We start from the raw sequence: 22,305 nt of genomic DNA, 5'->3' as shown, positions 1-22,305 counted from the left end.
GGCTTTCACGGTAACCCATGGCAACCTTTCAGACACGCAAACGCAGTGAGTTTGGAGGCATCTCAGACTTCACTTGTACTTGTTTAGTTGTTGGGAACTCTTTATTTCATCCATAAACTGAGTCGTAACTTTGACTCGCTCAACCAGACTATTTTTCGTAAAACGGCGTCGTCAATTTTGCGAGTTTCTCGCTAAATTTCAGACTTTTCAAATCGTCTCGCCCACTTTTTTTTACTTATTTGTTGTTTGTTTGTCCAAAGCGACACATCTAGCGACAGTTTCTGTTGTTTTTTAGTTTGGAAACTGACGTAAAAGCGCGTAACGTTCTGCTCTGTCTGTTCCCAACGATCAGCGGGCGCTGCCGTGAGCTTCTCCCCGTTTCAAAGCGCTTCCAGACGGCCAGGCCCCGCAGCAGCTCCCGCAGCAGACGCGCCCCGCACCGTGCAAAACGCCTCTGTTCCCACACCGGTTATCACACCCGGAGGTAAGCGTGTGTGCGTGCGTGCGTGCGTGCGTGCGTGAGGGCGATGACGTTTCAGTGTTCAAAGGTTAAAGACCTTTGATTTAAAGCAAGAATACTTTGCAGTACATCAGCCGTCTATACTTTTGGGATCATTTATTGATTAACAGTCAGCAACTGTAGAAAGTTAAAATAGAACAAGGTAAAAAAAATACTGAAAACAGCGATGTTTTATTCAAATAAATATGTAAAACATTGTTTTAATCTAGTGAAATCGCTACACCACGAAAATACCGCATAAAATACAGCTCATCAGAAAAAAACTATCACACAGGATGGATATTTATATCTATAAGATAGACAGTGACGTCCCACAATATGTATATTTTTAACCAAGATCATGTCGATCATCATTGCACATTTCGTGTCATGTCGTAACATTGATGTCAAAAACAACTGTGCTATATTGATTCATATTAAAAAGAAAAGGGTGAATATATCAAGCATATTTCTGGCCTGTTTATCGTGGTTTATCTGTCTTGACCAGTGACGTCCTCTGAGAGGAGCCCCAAACTTGAGCTGAGGGGTTCATGAGCTCGTCCTCTTCTGTCTTTGGTTCAGATGAAAACAGCTCTGACAGCGAGATGGCGGGGTGAGTGGTGACATGGTGAATCCCAGGCACGCCTCATCCTATTGCACATTACATCATATTCATGCAAATTCATTCAATGCAAAATGTGTAAAATATTGAAAATGTTTCATCCATACTCATCCAAGCAACGTCATGCAACGTTTTTCCAAGCACAATCTAAATAATTCTAGTTTTCACTTCCTCGTTCTGGGGTATTGGGGATTAATGAGGGGGGAAAAAATTCCCACCTCCACACAAGCACGCACGCACGCACGCACACAGGCCATCCGTATTTCGTCTTTTATGCTGGCGTGTGATATTTCCACCACTAGGTGTCGCCACGTCCATTGATAATGTCTGTCATGGTCTGTCTCGCCAGGCTGTGGCTGACAGATCTCTGGCTTTTCAGTGTTGCCGAGTGATAAAATCTGTGATTTTGACCTTGTAATTTAACAAATTAATATTAGCCAAACCCTCCCCAGTCCAAAGAAGCCAAAATCCAAGGTGAAGAAAAGTCCTGACCGTAAGAAGAAGGGTAAAGGTGAGCATCCAAAAGTCAAGCTCTGCATGTTGGAATGCATAAAACTCACTGATCTCTCAATTTCTGTCTAGGCAAAAAAGCCCAGACACCTGTTGAAGAGGAGAAGCCTAGTAAGTCAACATCATTTCTTCCCTTTGCAACTCTTATCACACCGCTCACAAATCACAACAAATTAATGTCACATTAAAAGTGATAAGATAGCAGATCATTTTTATGTTGTGCACACAGAAAGTCTGTGGTTATTGATGCAGATATAGAAGCAATATGATCTTGGATTATTGGACAGCTCAGGGTCTGAGGGTCTGTTTCTGTGTCCTGCCTGAGAATGACTGCGTGTCTTTGAAGATCTATGACTGAAACTACTACGTGAGGATGTTTTAGAGGTGCTGAGGAAACAATACCCATTCTCCTGATGTGAGCTGGGTGTATACTGTTGCACAGCCTTCAGACATTGAGCTCTCCAGGCAGCTGCGGGTCTCCATTGTCACGGACTGCTTCATTGTCGGGCCTGCAGACGTGTTTTTTGGTCGAATGCGGGTCACTCACAATGTGCACCTTCGCCACAGCGGAGGTCATTCGCTCTTGCAGGAGTTAAAATGTCACTTATATTTATTTATTTTAAGAATTTGTCACTGTATGAATTCAATGAAGTCTTTTAGGGTTATGGGATTTTGGATATCGTGCTATTCCTATAATATTTCCTATAATATATCCTAATATTTCCTGGTGGAGAAGATGCCATAGCTGGCATATTTTCCTTAATGAGGGACACAAGTCTTTACTACAGTGAATTTGTGTGAAGACTAAACGCTGCGAGTGGAAAAGGGCGACACACCCAGCTGGGAAGTGGTTACTTAAGCTCTGCTTTAGCATTCCTAGTGTCCCCTTAGCAACGCTTTGGGAAGACTTTGAAGCGAGATACCGCAAACAGCATGAAAACTGTCATTATGCAGACGCCTGTTTGCTGGAGGATGCTCTGGACTCGGCCTGGACTTAAGACTGGATTAGTCTGCATGGAGAGTTTATGAACTAAAAAAACAGCTTTGCTGTTGGCAGTGCTGCAGTGGTTGTGTACAGTAACAGTTCCAGCTCGATGGCTGTCACCACCAGCCTCATGGAGTCGTGCATTATTGCTTCTGTTGCCCGTAAAAGCAGCTTTCCCACATGTTTGTAAATTGCGGGTAGCCTATTCACACGGAGCCTGTTTCATCCTGTAATGGTGTAGGGTGGTCCAGCCTGCAGGGAGGGGCAAGCCAAGGATCAGAGGCATTGTTGCGTGTTTGATCCAAAACGTAAGGACAAGAACATGCGTCACAGGCCATAGGCAGGCCATACATTTAAAGCCTGTCCATTGTGTAAATATCAGTTGACAGGTGAGGCTCAGACCCATGGGTGACGCTTAAAAACATCTCCTCACCTAGAAAGATCCAATGCCTGCAAAGAAGGCATTGACGTACGTTGTTTTCCAGTTTAAAATGTGTTTCTTATCCTCACTTTCAGGGATAGATATGAAGGACAATCCCATCATGTTTTTAACGGCTCAGTCTTGAGCATGCACCTCTTAAGGAATTATACACAATCTATGTTTATCTGTGATTTGTTGAGGCAGAGATGATGACAGCACATTGTTTTGTACAGTCTACAGAAGACATACGTGTAGACATGTTAAAGCCCTACTTATTATGTGCACAAGCGTCTCATTTTCCTGCCTTTGACACTAACACAAAGGCATTATACAGGCATTTATTCTGTGAGTTAGATTAGCCTGTGTAATTGCTTCTGTGGTAGATTCCATTTTGCACATTTACTGAAATAATTAGCCTATTTTCTAAGATGTCTGTGTTGAATGTCTCTCCTCTCTCGTATTACTCGCCTTCATCGATTGCGACCTCTTTCCCCAAGGTCACCCTGAAGATATACTCCCCTTGCTGCTGACATCAGTCACCCAAGAGATGTTTGGCTGCATCGCAGAAGAACACGTCACAGGGGAGAGTCCCTACAAGCTGCTGAAAAAAGACGATGTCGTCCAGGACATGAAGAAGAGAGCGGCGGTGTCCGATTTCAGCCCCGCGAAACAGATCGTGCTGGTGAGCAGATTGATTGTCACACTGATCTCTGGGACAATGCCCTCAAGACGCGGTGCATGACGACACCGCCCGCGGCGACCCTACTGACGCTCACAGACTGGCACAACCCCCCCCCATACACAGTAACAGCATCTCTGGAGGAGTGAAACCCGAGGAACACACAAAACCCAACATGTCTATGTCTTTCTCAGCTAATTAATGCCCCAGGTTTGAGTTCATGCATCGATTTATCTTCCAGGATTATCCAGATGAGGAGCTGTTGCTGGTTTACGACAGGACCTTCGCCTACGGTCAGTGTTTCTACCTGGTTCTTACACCAGAGGCTAAGGAGAAAATCCTCAAGGTGAGATTGTCTCATTTTATGGGAATTAGGACGGCTGCTTCAGAATAAATGAGAAAAACGGCCATGTACGAGTCACAGTTCTTATATGATATTGCTCCATAGATAGCAAATATTGTGATGGATGTCAGAGTTATTGCACAGAAAACTATTGTTGCCTCTTTTTAGAGTTTATAAAATGTTTTTTTTTAAATGTTTACTCAGATACTTGAAAGACTTTATCAGAATGGGTAAAATCAGGTGGTGCATTTAATGAGCAGCAGCGTGACGTTTAAATGCACAGGAGAAAATTGAACAGGCACATTAAACTTCACTATACAACTTTCTACTGGGGGGGGGTCATCTGTCCTGTTTGGTAGCCATAGTAACAACATGAGGAAATCAAATTCTTAGATTTATTTGTCCTTCTTCTCTTAAACTTTATTCTAATTTGATTCCAACTGCGTCCCGCAGCCCCCCACGCCTGTGGAACAGGAAGCAGAGGAGGAAGTTGAAGTACCTCCAAGGCCAGAGCACTGGATCGGACTCGGCAGTGAGCATGAAATAGAGGCTGAATCTGTCAGAGAGACTCGAAAAAAGGTACAGCGCCTTAGCAAAAGCACAGCTTCCTACTTGTATATTAAATCCACTCTTTTTCTGTCATCGCCGTCCCTCTCAACCGCTGTGCCTCTTTGTTGAATCCTGCCTTTCTGTTTTCTCGTGGTCAGCTACAGTACGCATTCTCCAGGGAGCGCAGGGCGTTCGGCCAACCCGTCTGTTTTTCCGACCGCAGCGCTACAGATGCTCAGACCGGCCTCATAGACTGCGCCTCCTACGAAGACAGCAGCTTCAGCATCAAGCGGGTGCAGCTGGACTCCAGCATCCAGGCTATTCCCACGCTGCAGAACAACAGCGCTCAGACACAATGGTGCTTCAGCAGAGCAGCACACTCTGATACAGTCGTTCACCACTGGGATATAAGACAGCTAAATGAGTTCTTTTAAATCAGTGACCACGTCCTTTATAGTTAAACCCTGCACGTCCTGTCCATGGTTCCATGGTGTAAAGCACTGACTCTGCAAATGTGTACTTCTTTTCCCCAGGAAGTTTCAGAAAAATGCCTCCACCCAGTATGCACTGGAACAGTTGACTGATGAAGAAAAAGAGGGCATCTTGCAGTCTGGGAGTTTGAAACGTTTTATGAACCTAGTGACCCCCAGGTATCACAGCCCGTCATTCACACTCTGGCTGCACGCCATCAATAGAACCTCTTGAACCGCAACGCCTGCGTGTTTTTTAGGACGTTGGTCAACCTGCAGCAGGAGGCCATCATGAACGTGTTCAAAGACGACTGTGAAAATCTGGAGGAAGTGGCTGAACACGGCAGGCCTGCAAAGGCTTCCAAAGATTTAATGATTTATCAAGATTTTGTCAACCAGAAATACACTCAGGACAAGAAAGTCAGCAGCATTAACTGGCATCCTAACATCCACGGTAAAGCAGGTTTCTGGAGGGTACTCTTAAATGTGGGAAACTTTGGGTTTAAATGTTAGTAATAAGATTTGTTGGTCAAGAATAACATTGATAAACAGTCCTCCTGGAAGCTACGACCATGTGGCGCTGATAACGTGTCAGAATGTCGGGTTTTTGGCAGATTTCTTTACTCCTGATTTGTAATTTCCTGCAGTCATCACATCAAGACCCAGAAAAACACCTGCTGCATTATTTAAAATGTTTGTTTTATTGGTGTAGAATATGAGGCCTTTTTATATGTGACAGGTGTGATAGCTGTAGCCATGGCAGGGAAAAAGAAACGGGCCGCTACATTTGTCGACAAACCATCCCTCATTCTCTTCTACAGCTTTTCCAACCTCTTTCAGCCGCTGGTAAGGAAAAGACTTAGAAATACAACGCACAGAAAGCACAGGTGGCTTTCATTCCATTTCAAAATGTTATCGACGCTGTAATAAATTGATTCTCAGTCCATACAACTGAGCTTTCTCACGAAGTCACGCTTTGCTTTCACTGCTGGTTGGAGCAGTGAAACCATAGCAATGGCAAAAAGACCAGAATAAAGAAATACTCGGGATGGCGAGAACCCAATAAATCAAAATGGCTCCACTGAAAGGCGATGCCAGTCCGCTTTACATGTGGGATTTCTCTATTGTTTACAGTTGCTGCTGGAAGGCCCAGACGACATTTTAGCCTTTGAGTTCTGCCCCTCTGATCCAAATATTATTGTTGGCGGCTGCAGAAATGGGCAGGTACTGAGATTCCCACTGGACTGCAGGAATCTGCCATCTCTTGTGCCTTCTTTGTATGCAGGAGGAAGCAGATCAAAGCTAATCATTCATCAAACACGTCTGGTTGTTGCTGTTGTTGTTGCTTGTTGCCATGTGATGTCACTGATTGTCTGTTGCTGTTTCAGGTCGTACTCTGGGACATTTCCGCCCATGTCACCGTCTTACAGGCCACTGACAAAAAAGTCTCTGACGACGACAAATTTGTAGGTATCCCTACTTTGTGTGAGTGTGTGTTCCCGTTTTATCAGGAGAAGAGACTCCTGCAGTCTAATGGTCAATGCAGCAACGGCGTGACTACATTTCAACGTGCATGCGATCCCCTTTGCCCCCATCATCCAGCGCCCTTCTGCTTTGCGTCTTTTTATGACAGTGGAACAGCTGCCTCCATCCTTTTCCTTTTTCGACTTTCCCCTCGCCCACCCGCCATACCTCCCCCGTGTCCATTGTCCATATTTGCTCGTCATCCTCGAGTCAACAGCATCAGCTCACATACTCCAGCTGTTACACAAGCCCTCCACCCTGCCGCATAGGGGAGAGCACACAGGCAAATCAGATCACTTCCCCCCATCGTGTTTGCAGTGTAAACAACGTCACTTGTATCTGTTAACAACCTTCCATGTAGCACCTGTTGCTAACTTATCAGAGAAATTGAGCCGAAATCCTGCTGTCTAGATTAGATTTCTGTTTAACTCAAACAAAAATAAGCATGGGCGTGATTCATACAGATGTTTTAATCCAGCCGTGAATACGTTATAACACTGATTAGGTTGTCAATTTGTTATTAACCTTAGTAGCTTGTTTGGCAGGAAGTCAGCGTATGACTTTAATTTCCCCCAGATTTTCCAAAAACAAAAGCCTGACAAAGGTTAAAAGGCCTCCTGACGTGTACTGACTCACTGCCTGTTTTTGAGGGAATGTGTTATCTAATGCTTTTTGCCTTTTTGTGTCTAAACCGCTTCCAGGACCTCACTGACACCAAAGACGATACGATTCCGCTCCTGCATTACTGTGCAGCGTCTACCTTACAGAGCAAGCACCGAGGAGCAGTTACTGATATCACATGGCTCCCGCCAGCATTCGCGGTAAGGCCGAGGGCTGGATGACAGGGCTGACCTTTGACACTGTAAAGTTGACAGCCTTGACAGCTTCCATTTAAGTACTGCGCCATCCTGCAAGACCGAAATGGTCTTAAGCTTCAAGATCAGATGTGGATGCTTTTATTTACCTGTCTTAGAATGTTTCGATGAATTACCACCCCCACCAATGGCTGCATCGACTTACACCATTTAGCCTGACGGACCCATCTGTGACTCTCTCTCTTTGCTTAGGTGACCGATACAGGCGTTCCTGTAAAGAACCAACACAAAATGTCTGTCCAGGTTCTCAGCTGCTCCTTGGACTGGTAGGACTGACCGACACATTTCATTTCTGTCTGATAGTCATGGGACAGTTATTATTGTGTTGCCTTTCCTTCCTACTCGAATTTTTCAGTGTTTGTTTCCTTCTGGGAGACATAATTAGATCACCTTCACACATTATTGGCCTTTTTGAGCTCCTGACTTTATTTTAGGTTGTAATATCAGAAAGTTGCGACTCAATTTTGTTGACTGAGTGAACTTCTGTTCAGTAACTGTCCGTAAAGCCCAGTGAGGTGTAGTTAACCAGCCTGTCTGTTTTAAATTGTTTTTGATGTGTGATGTTGATGAACACAGATTATAATGATGGATTTTCCACTACTTTCTCATCCCGAAGCACCCTAAAGTTCTGGGATGTACAGACACTAAAATGGTTTAACGAGTCTGTGTTGGAGAGGAAGCTAACTGACCAGAAGATGCAGTCGTTCAGACAGCCTGAGCGGACGTGGAAGCCTCTCTTCCAGGTACTGTGGACGCAAAGCTGACTGGTTTGACCCACAACCTTCATCTGTTTGCTGCTCAAAAACGTCTGTTCTCTGTCGGTTGTTCAGTCTTCTGTCCTGCCTCATCTCAGGTTTCCCTCTCAAAGATCGATACCAGTGGAGAATATGTTCCTTTGAGGTTCAGCATGGAACACTACACCTGCAACGGTAAGGAGACACGCCAGCCTGGGTTTCTGTCTGTCTGTCTGTCTGACTGCTCTTCTGCAGGCTTGTGCACTGATCAAAATGAACGATTGTATTAATCCTGGTCAGTAAACTGTGTAAAACTGTCCAGATTTGTCTGAAACGTTGTGGTTTGACTTCAAATGTCTGGAGGATCTTGTCTTTAATTCTTCTTTGAATGGGTCTGCCTGTCTTTCTCTTCCCTTTTCTAGTTTCCCTGCACTTTATTAAGACGTGCTTCCAAAACACGGCCTAGATAGTTAGCATCGCAAAGCCGTAGCCTCGCTGACTGTCAGCTCTTTCCAATATACCGCTCAGGCCAGAAGATGATCGTGTGTGTCCTGGCTGGTCAGGAAGAGGCCCGTCTTTGTCTGGACAACCGCCGCAGACACAGCGTTGGTGGTTGTCTGATGCAGAACTGACCTGTTCTCAGGGCGCTTATTAATTTGGCCCCTCTTGAGCTGTTTGTTTTTAGTAAGAGCAAAATTTTAGAGGTTAAATATTACCAAGTAAAATTGCTGCGTTAGCTATGAAGTGTCCAAAGTGTTCCACGCTAAAGATCATGGTGAGATTTATGCTTTTGGCACGAGAGCCGCACCAAATCCTCCCCAAAAAGTTTGGAACAAATGTGAAAATTGAGTCACTCTCGAGACCACACAATTAATTACACAGGTAATTACGTTTTAGTAATCTTCAGTCATTTCATTTTTCTCTAAACTTTGGACCACCGCCCTGCTCCACGTCCCCGGTGGGCAGTAAGCACATTGAGCAGCACCTGTGTGGATCAGGATGGGCTCTATCATCTGTCTCATATCTTACACACATCTCAACTGTGTGGAAAGTGGATTAAGGAGATGTGTGATTGGGTAATCTGATCTGACCTTCAGGAGCTAATCTAACAGAGTGAGGCTGGGACATGAGTGGAAGCAGGCTGCTGATAAGGAGGGGGTGTGAACGGACGGTGCCGCACTCAGAGACAGTCGGGCTTTTGTGATGGAAAAGACTCTTCCATCACAACCAGGCCTGCCTATCTCAGCCGTCCCACCCTTCTCCCTTACTGGACCCTTCTCAACACAATCCTCACTCCTTTCTTTCCCACTCCCCTCATATCCCCTCTTACCAGCCCATTCAGCTCACCTCCCTCTCTTTTGTCCTGCTGTCCTCTCGTTCATGGTCAGATTACAGAGCCGGCTGCACCAATTCACTTGTCAATCTCTCATTTCTTTTGACTTCAATCCACTTGTGATTTTACTATCTCACATATGAGTTTGTTTTTCCTGTTTTCCCGCCTTTCTCGTCAAGCTGGAAAGGATCCCGGGATGTAAAAAAGCTGAACCTTAATTTAAGATGCTCTTTCTGATAAACTTCCTTCTGCATTTTCCATTTACAGGTGAAGATCATGAAGATGTTAATTCGAACATGTTGCCAGACGTCAATACCAAGCTCTATATTGGAACAGAGGTACATATTTACCAAAGCAAGTCTCTGTCTTTATACACTGGCTCTGACATTTTTGCTTGTGTTTCCAGGATGGGGAGATTATTTACACAGACTGGGCACAAGGGAAGGATGAGTCTGAGCAGGGTGAGAATCACAGTATTCTGGACTGTTGCACATTTATACAATGGTAATATTGTTAATAAAGTCCTTCATTTCTTCATTTCCACTGCAACAAAACAGTTTATTCTGCCACTCATTCTCAAGGAATTTCAAACAAAGGTTGATTTTCCAACCTTTTGTCTTTCCCTCTGTGTTGCAGGTACCAAGCCCCTCCACTGTTTCAGTGTCCACCACTGGGTGGTAAACACAGTGCAGCGGTCTCCCTTCTTCAAAAACATCATTTTGTCTGTGGGCGAGTGGAATTTTGCCATCTGGAGGGAGGAAGTCATGGTAACAACTCTGGTAGCAGCAAAGACTCCAGCCAGGGTTAGAGACGACTGACCAGATGCTGTGTTCTTTTACTCTGCTCCACCATCAGGAAGGTCCCATCATCCAGTCTGCAAACTCTGACCAAACGTACTGTGCGGGATGCTGGTCCCTGTCCAGACCTGCTGTTTTCTTCATTGGGAAAGAGGACGGCAGCGTGGAGGTGTGGAACCTGCTGGAAAGGACGAGTGAGCCTGTGCACGTCCAGGAGCACGTCAGCAAAGCCAGGATCACCTGTATGAAACCCTGCATGCTTTCATGTAAGTCCTGCTTTAGGTACCCCTTTTCCTCAGGCTATTCTTGAGGAAAAGGAACATTTAAAAAAAATCTATCCGCATTTAAAGATTCATAGATTGGATTATTTGAAAATGACAGACTGTAACATTGTGTACCCTTTCTCACATTGTTTAAACCCCAATCGTTTTGTTTTTTTCCAACAGCCCGGCAGCACTTCCTGGCTGTGACTGACGATGAAGGATTGGTCCGTATATTGGAAATCCCAAAAGCATTCCACGTTTGCGCCAGGCATGAAGTAAGACTCACTGATCGCCCTCTTATCACTCATCTATTCTAATTCCTCAAGGGTTAACGGCGAGTTCATCCCTGAGGTGAAACGTGTTTTATTAAAACTGCTACGCTCTGTCCGCACACAGAGCAGCGGCGTGATGAAGTACTTTGAGATGGAGGAAAAGCGGCTGAAGAGCTTTCTGGAGATGGAGGAACTGTGGGGAAAGGAGAGGAAGGAGGACAAGAAGGTGAGAAGCTGTCCAAAAAGCTGCCACTTAAACTGTCTGTGTGGCGCCTTTTCAAAGGCAGAAGTGTCGTTTATTACTCGTCGTTTAAACTTTACATGTCGTCTCATTCTTGAATGAGACTGTTGAGGCTGGAGGGTTCGCTGAAGGTCGCAGCTCATCAGGAGTAATGAGCAGCACCTGAGATCTCCCTCAGCTGGAGCCCATCAGCTGGAACTGGGAGGTTTTATAAGGACCTTTGTTCCTCTCTGGTATCCTCAGTTGTGTCTGAGTGGGTTGTTTCTGTTTGAAGTCATTTGTTTCCCTTCTCTGTGGCTCCCACTGCCTTCTGCTCTCTTGGTTTGTTATTTTTCCCATCGGTGGTCTCTGGCTGCCTGCTTTTGAGGCCTTGGACACAAATGTTTTCATTATTTTGGTTAAACAGTTCAGTTCATTCCAGTTCAGAGCTGAAGCTGCAAAGTCTTTGAGAAAGTTATCCTTGCTTTGCATCTTCAGTTTAGCCCTCTCTGACTCTTTGTCCCCTCATGATTAATTCATTCACATCTTTATTTGATCCTCTCCTCCCAGCAGAAGTCATTGATTTGTCTCCAAGTATGGAAGCCAGCTCTTTTACCATCTCAATCTTGGATGCTAGATTGTCCTTATATGCCGATTCTAGATGGAACAGAGTAATCTGAGCTGTGTGCACAGTTACATTTGCTTTTATTGAAAAAATGGTGGCCAGGGTGTTTATGTTGGTCCCCTGACAGCATATTCTCTAAGTCCTTTATCTATGCTTCTGATGATTAACAGAAACCAACCAGAACAGTATTGGAATTGACTAAACAGCAGGAATATGATGAATTCCTGATACTGGAGAAACAGATCCTGAAGGACATCGGCCCTCCGTCAGCAGCTGTGGGCACTGAAGACACCTGAGACCTTCACTCTTCGCTGTGATGGAAAATGTTAAATAAACTAATGCTGATGTCAGTTTCTTCTTAAAAATGTTATCTGGGCTGTCAACAGTCAAAATATAAAATCATGTTTGCATGATTTGCCACTTGTAATACACGTAGACGTTTTATTTTTTGTTAAACCAACAGTAGTTCTGTTTGCCAGCGAAGCGCTGCTGCACCAGCACCCCTCCAGCCTCTCTGGGCTCCATTAGTTTCGCCTCCTTTATGGCGATAAAATAAGGACGCTTCAGAGTGCGGGGTCCACCTCGGGTCAAGAGCAGCCCTGCAAACCTATAGTTGTAACTGACAGCCGGTGTCCTGCCAGAAAAGAGGCCATAGGGACAGCAGGAGGGAGGGAGGGGAGGTCGTTGCTGCATAATATGGCGGGCAGCTGCCTAATGCCAGGTTCTCACAGGGCTTGAGATGCCTCAGAGGAGAGAGAAGATGGCAGGAGCTGATTGCTCTCAGCGAGCCAGGCTGGTCTCCGCATCACAGTGGCCATGACTCATTCACTCAGACAGTCCCGTCACAGAGAAGGTGAGGGCGGAGGCAGGAGTCCACACGGCCCCTGAGGCACACACAAGGCCTGGGTGACAAAAGGGGCCTCCGCACCACCACTGGTCCCCTCCTCGCACCTCTTCTGTTGTGTGTCCTCTCTGTCCACGCAAGAGCTCCTTTCACTTTGTGCCAGGCCAGCTCGGCATCGTGCACACCAGCTCGCGCGGGGAGTGTGGTCACCCTCGCCGGTTAGCGATTATTGTAATAGCTGATGAAAAAAGAATGTTGTGCAGTTCAATGAGCATCCGAAGGTCAGTTCAGCTGCTCCTCACACAAACCCAGCAACCCCCCACCGAGGCACGTCACACATTTCTCTGATTTCTTCATCTAAATCCAAGAGTAATTCCCTCACATAAATGCCTCCTTGGGGGGTGGGGATGGAGTGCCCGCGGTCCAGTTTTTATCACCTATTTTTGAAATCCTGGGAAACAATGTGAGCTGGTGCTGGGCGAGGAGGGGCTGTAAATCAGGCCTGGCGAATTAAGCCGTTCCCCCGGCATTGTTCTGGGCCGGCCTCTTAGCTGCTCCTGCTGGGGAGGGTGTTTTCTAGGCTGAGGTAGAGTGAGCGGCTGGTCCCTAAGCCTCCCAACATGGGGCAGGCAGAACATTTCATACGCTGCGTTCCATGTCGGAGCCATCCAAAGTTCTCCACGAGGCCTCGAATATCTGCAAGTTAAGATTATTTATTAAATTAGGCAAAAAAAAAGTCACTCTTCATCCTCTTGACTTCAGAGCTTTCGGCACGTTTGTAAAATGACCTCCCATCAAGTCATCAGGCTTTTGTTTCATCGCTGTAAACGACAAAAGCTGCTCTCCTTTAAAACTCCTGACCTCTGGGAGATTTCATGACTTGACCTACGACCTCATAAGAGATCAGATGACCGGGGCAGCCCTGTGGAATGTTCCCTCTTCACTCGGTTTCATTTTCTAATTTGAAAGCTCGCAAATGTTTACAGTGAATCGTGTTATCGGCGGACGAGATTCCTTCGCATGACACACACACACACACACACACACACACACCCACATTGTCAGGAAATCCAATTTATATCCACACGTGATATCAACACGGTGCAAAGGTGAACTGTCAACACTTCTGCATTCAACAAGGGCTTTAGTGGAATGTTTACCTTCTGCACCAATCCGATGGTTCTACTGAGGGGTGTTTGTGTAATTATTTTCCATTCCGAGCCATGTAAAATATACCGCGGTTGCTTATGTATAAATATAACCTCTTGAACACTTAATTATTTCAATCAAAAGCTTCTCAGCCGAGTCTGCAAGTCGAGTGCAGCAGATCAGCAACACAAAGAGCTTCAGGCCAGAAATCTCCACATACTTCAGCGTCATTTTGGTTTAAGCGCTTTAATTTTGGTCCGTCGTCAACCTCGACTGTGGGATGATTTCAAACCAGCGCTGAGAATTTTTGTAGGATGTGGTCTCCAAATCTGTCAGCGCATCATTTGGCGAAGACAAACCGGAAGCCCTGCAGGGTTTTCGTTTGAACGTCAGGGAGGATGGCTGCAAACATCAAGAGTAAATTTGGGAAATGTGTCGCAATTGTTTAACAGTCTGTTTGCTGTTAAAGTTTGAAAATGATGCTGTTCTGTACAGCATGAAAATTAGTTGTTACCTCCAAGGAGGTTATGGAACAGCCAGAGTGTGAACAATTAACTCACGAGGTTGTGAATGACCTTTGATCTTCCAAAGATCCCAGAAGTCAAGGGGCTTTGATCATAAAGAAGCCCATGCTATGTATCCTTGTATCACTACTGCCTATAGATTTGTTTTATTTCTAGGTTTTTATATGGAATTTAATCTTGTATTAAGAGCATTTATACCACAGCAGAAGGGTAAATACTAAAATAAATAATAAAAGTACAGATGGAGTGTTACTAAAATTATACCACAAAAAACGACTTTATTTGTACTTACTGCAGCAGCTGCATCAAGAAGAAGAACAAAGTTCTCCACAGTCAGAAGCTCTTCCCTTTGTTATCGGTTGATCAGTGGAGGTGGACTTGTGAAGCGAGGCAGCCGCTTCGCTCCCCGGTTCCACTGCTGACAGCTGGGGAGTGCTCTGCTGACAGCAGACAGGTGAAAGTCCTCGCTGAGCTGCCGCTTCCTCCGCTGACAACAAAGTTATCATATCGGCGCGATGTTCAAGGCTGCTCGCAGGATGAAGCGCTACAAAAGACGCGCCACCTGCGACCTTATCGAACCACGGAGGCCCAGATCTTCTCGGTGAACCCGACTGCAGCCGCTGTCGAGGCTCCTTTTCAGTCTCACCTTTCACATTTTTCTATCAAGCAGAGCGAAACCTCTCATCCTGTCCTGGACGCTGAAAGGAGGCCGCTCTCGTGTAGAGGCGTGGGTGGGGGGCTGGGTGGGGGTAGGAGGTGATGAGCAGCTTACCTCCGGGAGGGATTAGACTTATTAAAATAAAACAGTATAGTCCTGAGTGACAGAGCAATGAAGGAGGCAGCGAGGACAGTGGAGAGCGAGGTCCTGGCCTCTGAGGATCTAACGCGCCGCTCTTCTGTGTTCTCCTTCCCTCCCTTCTTCACTTTCACCTCTCTCTACCTCCTCTTCTTCACCATTAACTCAGGTCTGCTCCCCCATCATCACCCCAGTTCAGAACAGGCAGGTCTGTCAGCGGTGCTTCACGAGATCGGCCCCGAGGCCCTTAGATGGGCTGCCAAGTACAGGGGCCGGATCGCAGTGGGAACAAAAGACCCCCCCCAAAAAAGCACCATGAAAGGCCTGGACCTGGGTAAAAATGTGTTTAATAGCCCTTCTATTGACGGGCGCTGCATGTACGGAATGTCTACCCGGGGTCAGCGTGTAAAGATTCCCAGGCTGGGCTCTCTCACGTATTTATATATTTTGGTGGAACTATCGGCGCTGTGACATTTTATTAATTTTGAGCCTTGAACTTTAAACAAATGGTGAAAATATGGACAAAAAGGTGATTACATTCTCACTTCATGGTGACTTTCTTTCATTCATCTGAGGAAAATGTGGAAAAAAAATGCCCAAACCTTCAGAGAAAAAAACCTGAAACAAAGAGAGTTTGTGTGCTTGACTGGTTGTCGCAGCCATGATACAGAATCAAAGGTCAGCAGAGATTAAGGGAACAGGGAGCCGATAAAGAAAGGGAGAAACGGTCTGGTTTCACATGCAGGTGGCTGTCAAGGATGTTTACCTAAAGAGACCCACATCTCTTCTCTCTCCCAAATTTAGAAGGGAGAAAAGTTCAGCTCGGTCTGGAATCGGGTACGGCCATGACTGTCTAAACAGGCTCCGTCTTATTATGTCTCCGTCCGTCCTCCTGGGTTTTCACTGCAGGTTGAGAACAGTGAGGTAAAAGCATTTTCCATCATTAAATTCCTCCGAATATCTGAAGATACCATACAGAAAACGGGAGTCTATATTTACAGCATTCCAGACCGAGTATTTATGGGCGCTGGGTGCATGTACATGTTTAATTCCTGACTTCAGGTGGGCTGCGGGCGGGGGCGGGGGCGGGGGCGGGCAGGCTCTTAAAGCCTTCTCGTAATCAAGCTATGAAAACCTGATCTCCCTCTACTGGGGACATCAAACGCGGCCTAAAATCATGAGGCTCCTTCTCTCGGTCAGAGATGAGTCGCGTTCCCGCAGCTGCAGCGGTGCTTTCGGCGCCGTCTCTGACCGTCAGAACAATCCGTCCACATTAGCCTTCCAGCAGTGTTTTATTGGAGCCTTGCTGCATCCTGGGAATATCCCTTACGCTGGAAGTCCTTTCTGGGAGATTCCCAGAAGCCAACTCAGGCAATTCCGGAATTCGGAGTGGGGAGGTCCAGATGACTTCCCTGAATTGACATACATCAATTCTCAGGATTGTTAGATGGTGTTAGGGATGTGTGTTTGTGTGTGTTTGCACTTTTTCATGAATTTGTCAGTGATGCGTTTGTGTCTGTAGGGAAAAAAAGAGTTTGTTTTTATAGGTGCATAATGAGGGAAGCAACAGCATGTCGCGCAAAAGCCAACAAAAGTTCACACGAAACGTCTGATTGTAAAATAATACACTTTATTACGACCGTACATTTGTCAGGATCAGTACAGACAACGTTCCAGATGCCGAGGGACATTTTTCCACTGTTTTAAATGGCAGAAATATTGGCTCAATTCCGTGTCAGAGGTCAGGGAACGCCTGATTGGGAGTAAAAGATGGTGCGTGGTGCATCTGGTTCCTACTGTAATTTTCTTTTTCTTTCTTTTTTGAGCCAAGCCCAGACCGGCAGAGAACTCCGTGGAACTCGTACAAACGTTACAAGATACTGTGAGTCACAACATAAATATCAAACACAAGGGGAGATAAAAACGAGCCTTGTTTGTCAGTAAAGCTTTCGACCATGCGACCGTCGGTACCTTAAAAAAATACATCTTATTTTAAACACAGCTGTAGGACGAGAGACGACGCCAAATATATACACAGCACAATAAAATAACATCACTTTTGCTTCTGAGAGGGCAGAATTTGCACGACTGAAGCTGCAACATTAGTCCAGCACATTAAGATGTGTACAGGTAGCTCGAAGGGAGGAAACGATCAGAGGAAAACGCCTACGAGGTCATCAGAAGGATTTAAATACGCGGCGGGAACAGAAGCTGTAAAAATAATATACTCCAAATACATTAATATAATTACATACATATACATATAGGTTAAATACTGATCATTCTGAATCCCTGGATTGCTGAAAACATCCTTTGTTGATTTAGGCAGCGAGTTTTAAATCTTGGACTAACTGAGACCCTCCGCTCGGACCTGCTGTCCAGAAGTAGTGCTTCATGCTCTGGCTGGTTCGTCCAAAAAGAAAAGCAGAGTAATGGCTCAAAAGAATTCTTCGGTGGCCTGAGGAAGTCGGGTGTCTGAGAACTAGAGGAGATAAGCGAGCTTCGTGCATGCTAAGACCCTGGGGAGCCTCACGCTTGAGCTCCAGCTAACATGACCACCGAGTCTGACGGGTGGAAATACGTTTGATTATTATTCCATTTGTTGAAAATGTAAAAATCAACAGCGGGAGAATCGTGCCAAGGAAATGTCTTCTCCCAATTCTGCGAAGACACCACTGAATACGAAGCCACGTGGACCACGTCAGTCGCTAACTTCAGCCTCCTTTTGCGTTCCGACCCTTAGCTTCTAGGTTCTGGTTACAGATACGAAACACTGCATAAATTAAGCCGTGTCCCTGAATTTGTTAATCTCTTAAGAGGTTTTCGGTGAGGGTGGTTCAGCTCTCAGTTCAGTCCGTTCATTATTCTAGATTTTCTACTGCATGAACGATGGCGGGCTACTACATCACTGCCCGCTTCATAAGTGCATTATTGTTACAATATTTAGTGTTTCATACCTCAATAGAAAAGCTCTCTGCTGCCTTTTGGAGAAAAATCCACCTTCAAATAGAATGTACACATTACTATTATGATCTCTTGTTATCTTTAGGTTATCCTGCGGATCATAATCATAAGAGGGGAGGCGTTTTTAACCCCAGGGTGGATTTTCTTCTTAACGTACCACCTTCACACAATTAAGGCACCTTTTAAAACCCCTGAGGGGTCAATGGGTTCTTCTAATAAGAAGAAAAGCAACACAGAACTGGACTGAAACATAAAAATAAAAACACTGTGGAATGTCTCTGGATAAGGTACAAATGCCAGAAGTGCCCCGTTTACATTTCTCTCTCTCTTCTTTGTCTTTAAAAAGCAGCACCAGGTGACGCTGAAGCTGCGCAAACACTGTGTGGATGTGTGGGGGAGTCAATAGCCGACGTTGAGCTTGTTCTTGTTCAGCTCTCTCTCCAGGTTGCCGATCAGCGTGTCGATGCTTTCCTGCAGGTCCTTCAGGTTGACCCTGTTGCTCAGCACCGGGCTAATGTCCTGGATCTTCACGTACGCCTGGTAGGTGTGCTCTTTAGGCAGACGAGGAGGCAGGATGTGCTCGCACACCCTCTCGTCCTCATCCCGCTCCTCAGTTGGCTGCACACTGCCCGAACTATCGCTCTCGACAGCTTTCTCCTCCTCCTCTTTGTCCTCGTTGGCCGGTTCCTCTCCTTGTTGCTCCGGATCAGGAGCCGGGCACGGGACCGTCTGCCCTTCCTCCGCCTCCACGCTCTCAGGCTCGTGCTGCCTTTCCTCAGCCGCCTCTGCATCCTCACAGGGTACATCGTCATAGTCTGCCTCTTCTTTGCTGGGAGGCAGCAGAAGTTCAGAGGGGAAGTAGCTTTCGCCACATTCGCTCCAGTCGCCAGCGTACCGGTTGCTGGGGCTGTCCAGGCGGCCCGGGCGGGGCCGGAGAACCCCCGCCATATCCACTGTAGACAGGTTGAGGACCTGTGGACGCTCCTTTCTGCGCCGTAAAGGAGGAGCTGAGACCATGTCTGAGGAGGCCTGAGCCAAGAAGGCTGCAGGGAGGTGAGAGGAGGAGGAAGAAGAAGAACAGGAGGAGGACTGGCCCGATGGATCCACAACTAGAGGATAAAGAGACAAAAACAATCTTTGTCATTAAAGCTGCACTAATTAATGAACCCAGAAAATAACAGCATACACACACAGCAAGAACCTGCTTAGCTTAGCGTTGAGAAATCCTGCAGGAGTTTCACGTTGCACCCAATCGGGCTTTAGCTCGACTAAAAATTGTGATATGTGTCGTAAATCTTAAAAAAAAAAGCTCAAATCATCCCAGAAGCAGAACATTTGATGCAACATGAAACGCACAATCTTTGATCCTGTCAGGACTCACAGAAGAGTACGTGCAGCCGCGGCTCCGTTATCTTGATGGAGGACTTTTGTTTGTGCTGTGATGATGATGCACGCTGCTTCTGGCCTCCATCGCATTAAGAACATACCAGAAAATGGCTCTCACGCTCTTTCGCACGATTATCATTAGCATCTGCATCTTCACAGCCACGGAGGACTTTGACGTATGGCTTGATATTTTAAGCCGGGGACTGAAATAACCCCTCCTGCAGATTTCATGGGAAGTGGCTGGATTTCGCAGCATTTAGTCTGATTGTCTCAGCATGAATTCCCAGACAGACCGATTAAATCGTTAAATTTCAAAACATTTCCTATTATAGTAAAGCCTTTTTGAAAAGTTCCAAATGTTGAGATGCGGTTGGACGATATTAGGTTATTAACTATTTATTTCAACTAACCACAACAATGGGGCAAACTGGGGACTGGTAGAGGGAAGAGATGATAGTTTAAATTTAAATAACAATGAACCTGCACTAAGAAGAGCTCACAAAATATCATCTGGATGCTGTGTGTCGTTAATCTGCGCGACACACGCTCAGCAATCCACAAGTGAACGTGCGTCTCTGTTCTCAAGGTCACAAACACACACGCTGAAGTCACATCACACTTCGCTGGTAACTGCCAGTCTGATTGTGGCTGTTGATTAAACACGCTTAACGATTAACGTCGACTATGTCTGGACTCGATGGAGGGAAAATCATGTGACCGTCCCAACAACAACAGGGACAGCGTCCACTCCGGGTACCTGTCTGTCTTTACCTCTGCACACCTACAAAATATCTGAGCTGTGATTCGACACTCGATTCTGAGGTTTATTTTCCACACGGACGTGGAAATTATGATTCCTAAAAGGTTTTCAAACAATATTTCTGAACTGATTCATTCAAGCGTTGCCAAGCGTGGTTGCATGCCTCCCAACTCTCCTGAGCCTGAAGACACGAGCAAATTATAGCTGGGAAATTGCACCCGTTAATTATCCTCATTTAAAAACACAACAGCCGTGATTCACGAAAAATTATTCGGTGTCAGCAGACAAAACGGAGATGGGAAAATGAAATCCGCCGCACCTTACGTGCTCTTGGATGCAGCAAACTGCACGAGAATGGAGTCTGGAGGGAAGAGGCTGCGAAAAACACCCCATGAAGTGAAATATCAGGGTGCCACTTCAGGGGCTGAGGTCAAAGGTTACGGCTGGAATGTGTAATTACAGTCCAGCCGCCCTGAGCTCAGAGATGGAGGGGGAAGTGTGCAGAATGGAGAGGTCAGAAAGGGCGTAAACAATAGCTCGGAGTCGGTCTGGAAGCTGACAGGGTTATTACAGGTGGTTATAGGTGCCGGGCAGGTGACATCAGCAGCAGACGAGTGCGGGCTTCTAATGAGGACCGAGAAAAGCCTCCTCAGCAGACTACTTGACCTCCGTCGCTCCATCATTGTCTCCGCGCCCCATCCCTCCAAAATATCTCGGCACTTTTGGTGTTGAAGTTCCACTTCTCAGGCAAAGCTGCAATTATGGGATTTGCACACACTGACTCATTCAGCCGCTGCCTTTGGTCGTCCTCAGAGAAGGCGGGCGGACGCCGTTCAGCCCCACGCTAATTTACTGGGTTGGCGCCGATATCCCGGGGAAGCAGTACACCGCGGGGGCCAGACAGGACAAGGTCAACTCATCAATCAGCTCATCAATCAGCTCATCAATCAGCTCATCAATCAGCTCATCAATCAGCAGGTTTGGTTGAAACTGAGTGGCAGCGAAGCCACTTGGATCCCCCGCTGGCGTGTACCTAATGAATATCTTAAATAAATAAAACACGCCGCCACAGTTAATGTGCAATTGTGTTCGGTCACTTGGCCACAACTGTGCAGCCCTCGTGCATTAAAAGAAAAACAGCTTCCTTTCATTTACCACACAATAAGCTCACGTTTGGGCTGAAGGTTGCGTCATGGACGTTCAGGCAGCCTCAAAGCCTCAAAGAGTGTCGACTGAATAGTGAGCAGAAAGAAAAGGACTCATTTTTTCATATGCTCTTCCGTCATCTCTGTCAGCTCACAGCACCAGCTTCCCCGAAACCCGATCATCTGTTCGCACAGCTGGAACCGAGCATCATTGCCGGCTCTGTCCCGGGTCACAGATTTATGTCGCCACGGGGGCCACGCCTAAAAAGTTTGACGCACGCTCAGGCTGAAGGGCCCGGCTGTGACTGGATAAGTGTGCGGTGATGACGCGCTCGCCTCCTGAGGGTCCACAGATGGTTGCTTCAGCCAATCGGACCTGTTTTAGTCGGGCAGCGGATAACCTCAAGCTTCAAAGCAGCGCCGAAGCTTCTGGGTTCTGCACACTAATGCTATCTGACTGTAAATAAACGTTTCAAACCAAAAGACCTTCTGGAGCTCAAAAAACCGAGGTTGAAAATAGCACAAAGGAACCCGCGCCAGACACTCCCTCACCTGGCCAGAGCTGGAGTAGGTAGTGCAGGACTTCGATGTGTTTTTTGAAGTGCAGCGCGCTGGCCAGCTCCTCCGAGTCGATGAAGACGCGGTTGGTGTGGCAGGACGCCTCCTGACGCTGGCTGAGCAGCACGGGGCCGAAGCACACCGCCAGGTTCTGACAAGTCATCTTGTTCACTTCCTGGTAGGACGCTACTAATTTTAGGTGGTCAAGAAGCCTCCGCAGTGTCATCTGTTGCACAAACACAAACAAGACATGTCATTATTATGATTAGTAGCTGGGATAATACCACTGAAAGCAGCAGAGGTTAACTGGGAAAATGTGCTTCCTGACTGAAGCCCAGAAACTCTTTTCAATTCAGCAGGAGAAAAAAAAGCCTGAACTTGTGACAGCCTGCACAAAAGCTAGCAATAATATTTCAATATATAAGGGCATATTTTGTCTCCGACTGCACGTCGCGGCT

At 46.3% G+C, this 22,305-nt stretch overlaps 2 protein-coding genes across 2 annotated transcripts in view; one reads left to right on the top strand and one right to left on the bottom strand.

Annotated features, from left to right (window-relative positions):
• Positions 1-31: 31 nt before the first annotated feature.
• Positions 32-12,148, top strand: dnai3 (dynein axonemal intermediate chain 3). The gene is made up of 24 exons (XM_057038701.1): positions 32-484; positions 1,008-1,112; positions 1,574-1,632; positions 1,704-1,742; positions 3,535-3,719; positions 3,958-4,062; positions 4,513-4,638; positions 4,767-4,966; positions 5,142-5,258; positions 5,339-5,532; positions 5,818-5,924; positions 6,213-6,302; positions 6,467-6,544; positions 7,304-7,423; positions 7,670-7,743; positions 8,094-8,220; positions 8,331-8,406; positions 9,812-9,882; positions 9,951-10,005; positions 10,181-10,311; positions 10,400-10,607; positions 10,788-10,879; positions 11,001-11,102; positions 11,892-12,148. The coding sequence occupies exons 2-24, from the start codon at positions 1,051-1,053 to the stop codon at positions 12,015-12,017; spliced, it is 2,544 nt and encodes an 847-aa protein (XP_056894681.1). The 5' UTR covers positions 32-484; positions 1,008-1,050; the 3' UTR covers positions 12,018-12,148.
• Positions 12,149-16,644: 4,496 nt separating this feature from the next.
• syde2 (synapse defective 1, Rho GTPase, homolog 2 (C. elegans)) overlaps positions 16,645-22,305 on the bottom strand; it is a 31,792-nt gene continuing 26,131 nt past the window's right edge. The window contains exons 7-8 of the mRNA XM_057038699.1: positions 21,842-22,073; positions 16,645-19,107 (exon numbers count right to left, since the gene is read on the bottom strand). Of these exons, the coding sequence (XP_056894679.1) occupies positions 18,398-19,107; positions 21,842-22,073 (942 nt within the window). The 3' untranslated portion in view covers positions 16,645-18,397. The remainder of the gene's footprint in view (positions 19,108-21,841; positions 22,074-22,305) is intronic.

Source organism: Takifugu flavidus, chromosome 7 (genome assembly GCF_003711565.1).
Source record: "Takifugu flavidus isolate HTHZ2018 chromosome 7, ASM371156v2, whole genome shotgun sequence".
NCBI classification, from domain to species: domain Eukaryota; kingdom Metazoa; phylum Chordata; class Actinopteri; order Tetraodontiformes; family Tetraodontidae; genus Takifugu; species Takifugu flavidus.
The sequence above is the reverse complement of the archived record's forward strand: the minus strand, read 5'-3'. Positions and strand labels throughout refer to the sequence as shown.

What these genes read in the sequence shown, in the direction of transcription:
- dnai3 (XM_057038701.1), top strand. Translation starts at nt 1,051, where the DNA reads ATGAGCTCGTCCTCTTCTGTCTTTGGTTCAGATGAAAACAGCTCTGAC. An exon ending in GCGGCTGCAGAAATGGGCAG is followed by an intron (nt 6,303 to 6,466) that starts GTACTGAGATTC and finishes TTGCTGTTTCAG; the next exon opens with GTCGTACTCTGGGACATTTC. An exon ending in TCTCTGACGACGACAAATTT is followed by an intron (nt 6,545 to 7,303) that starts GTAGGTATCCCT and finishes AACCGCTTCCAG; the next exon opens with GACCTCACTGACACCAAAGA.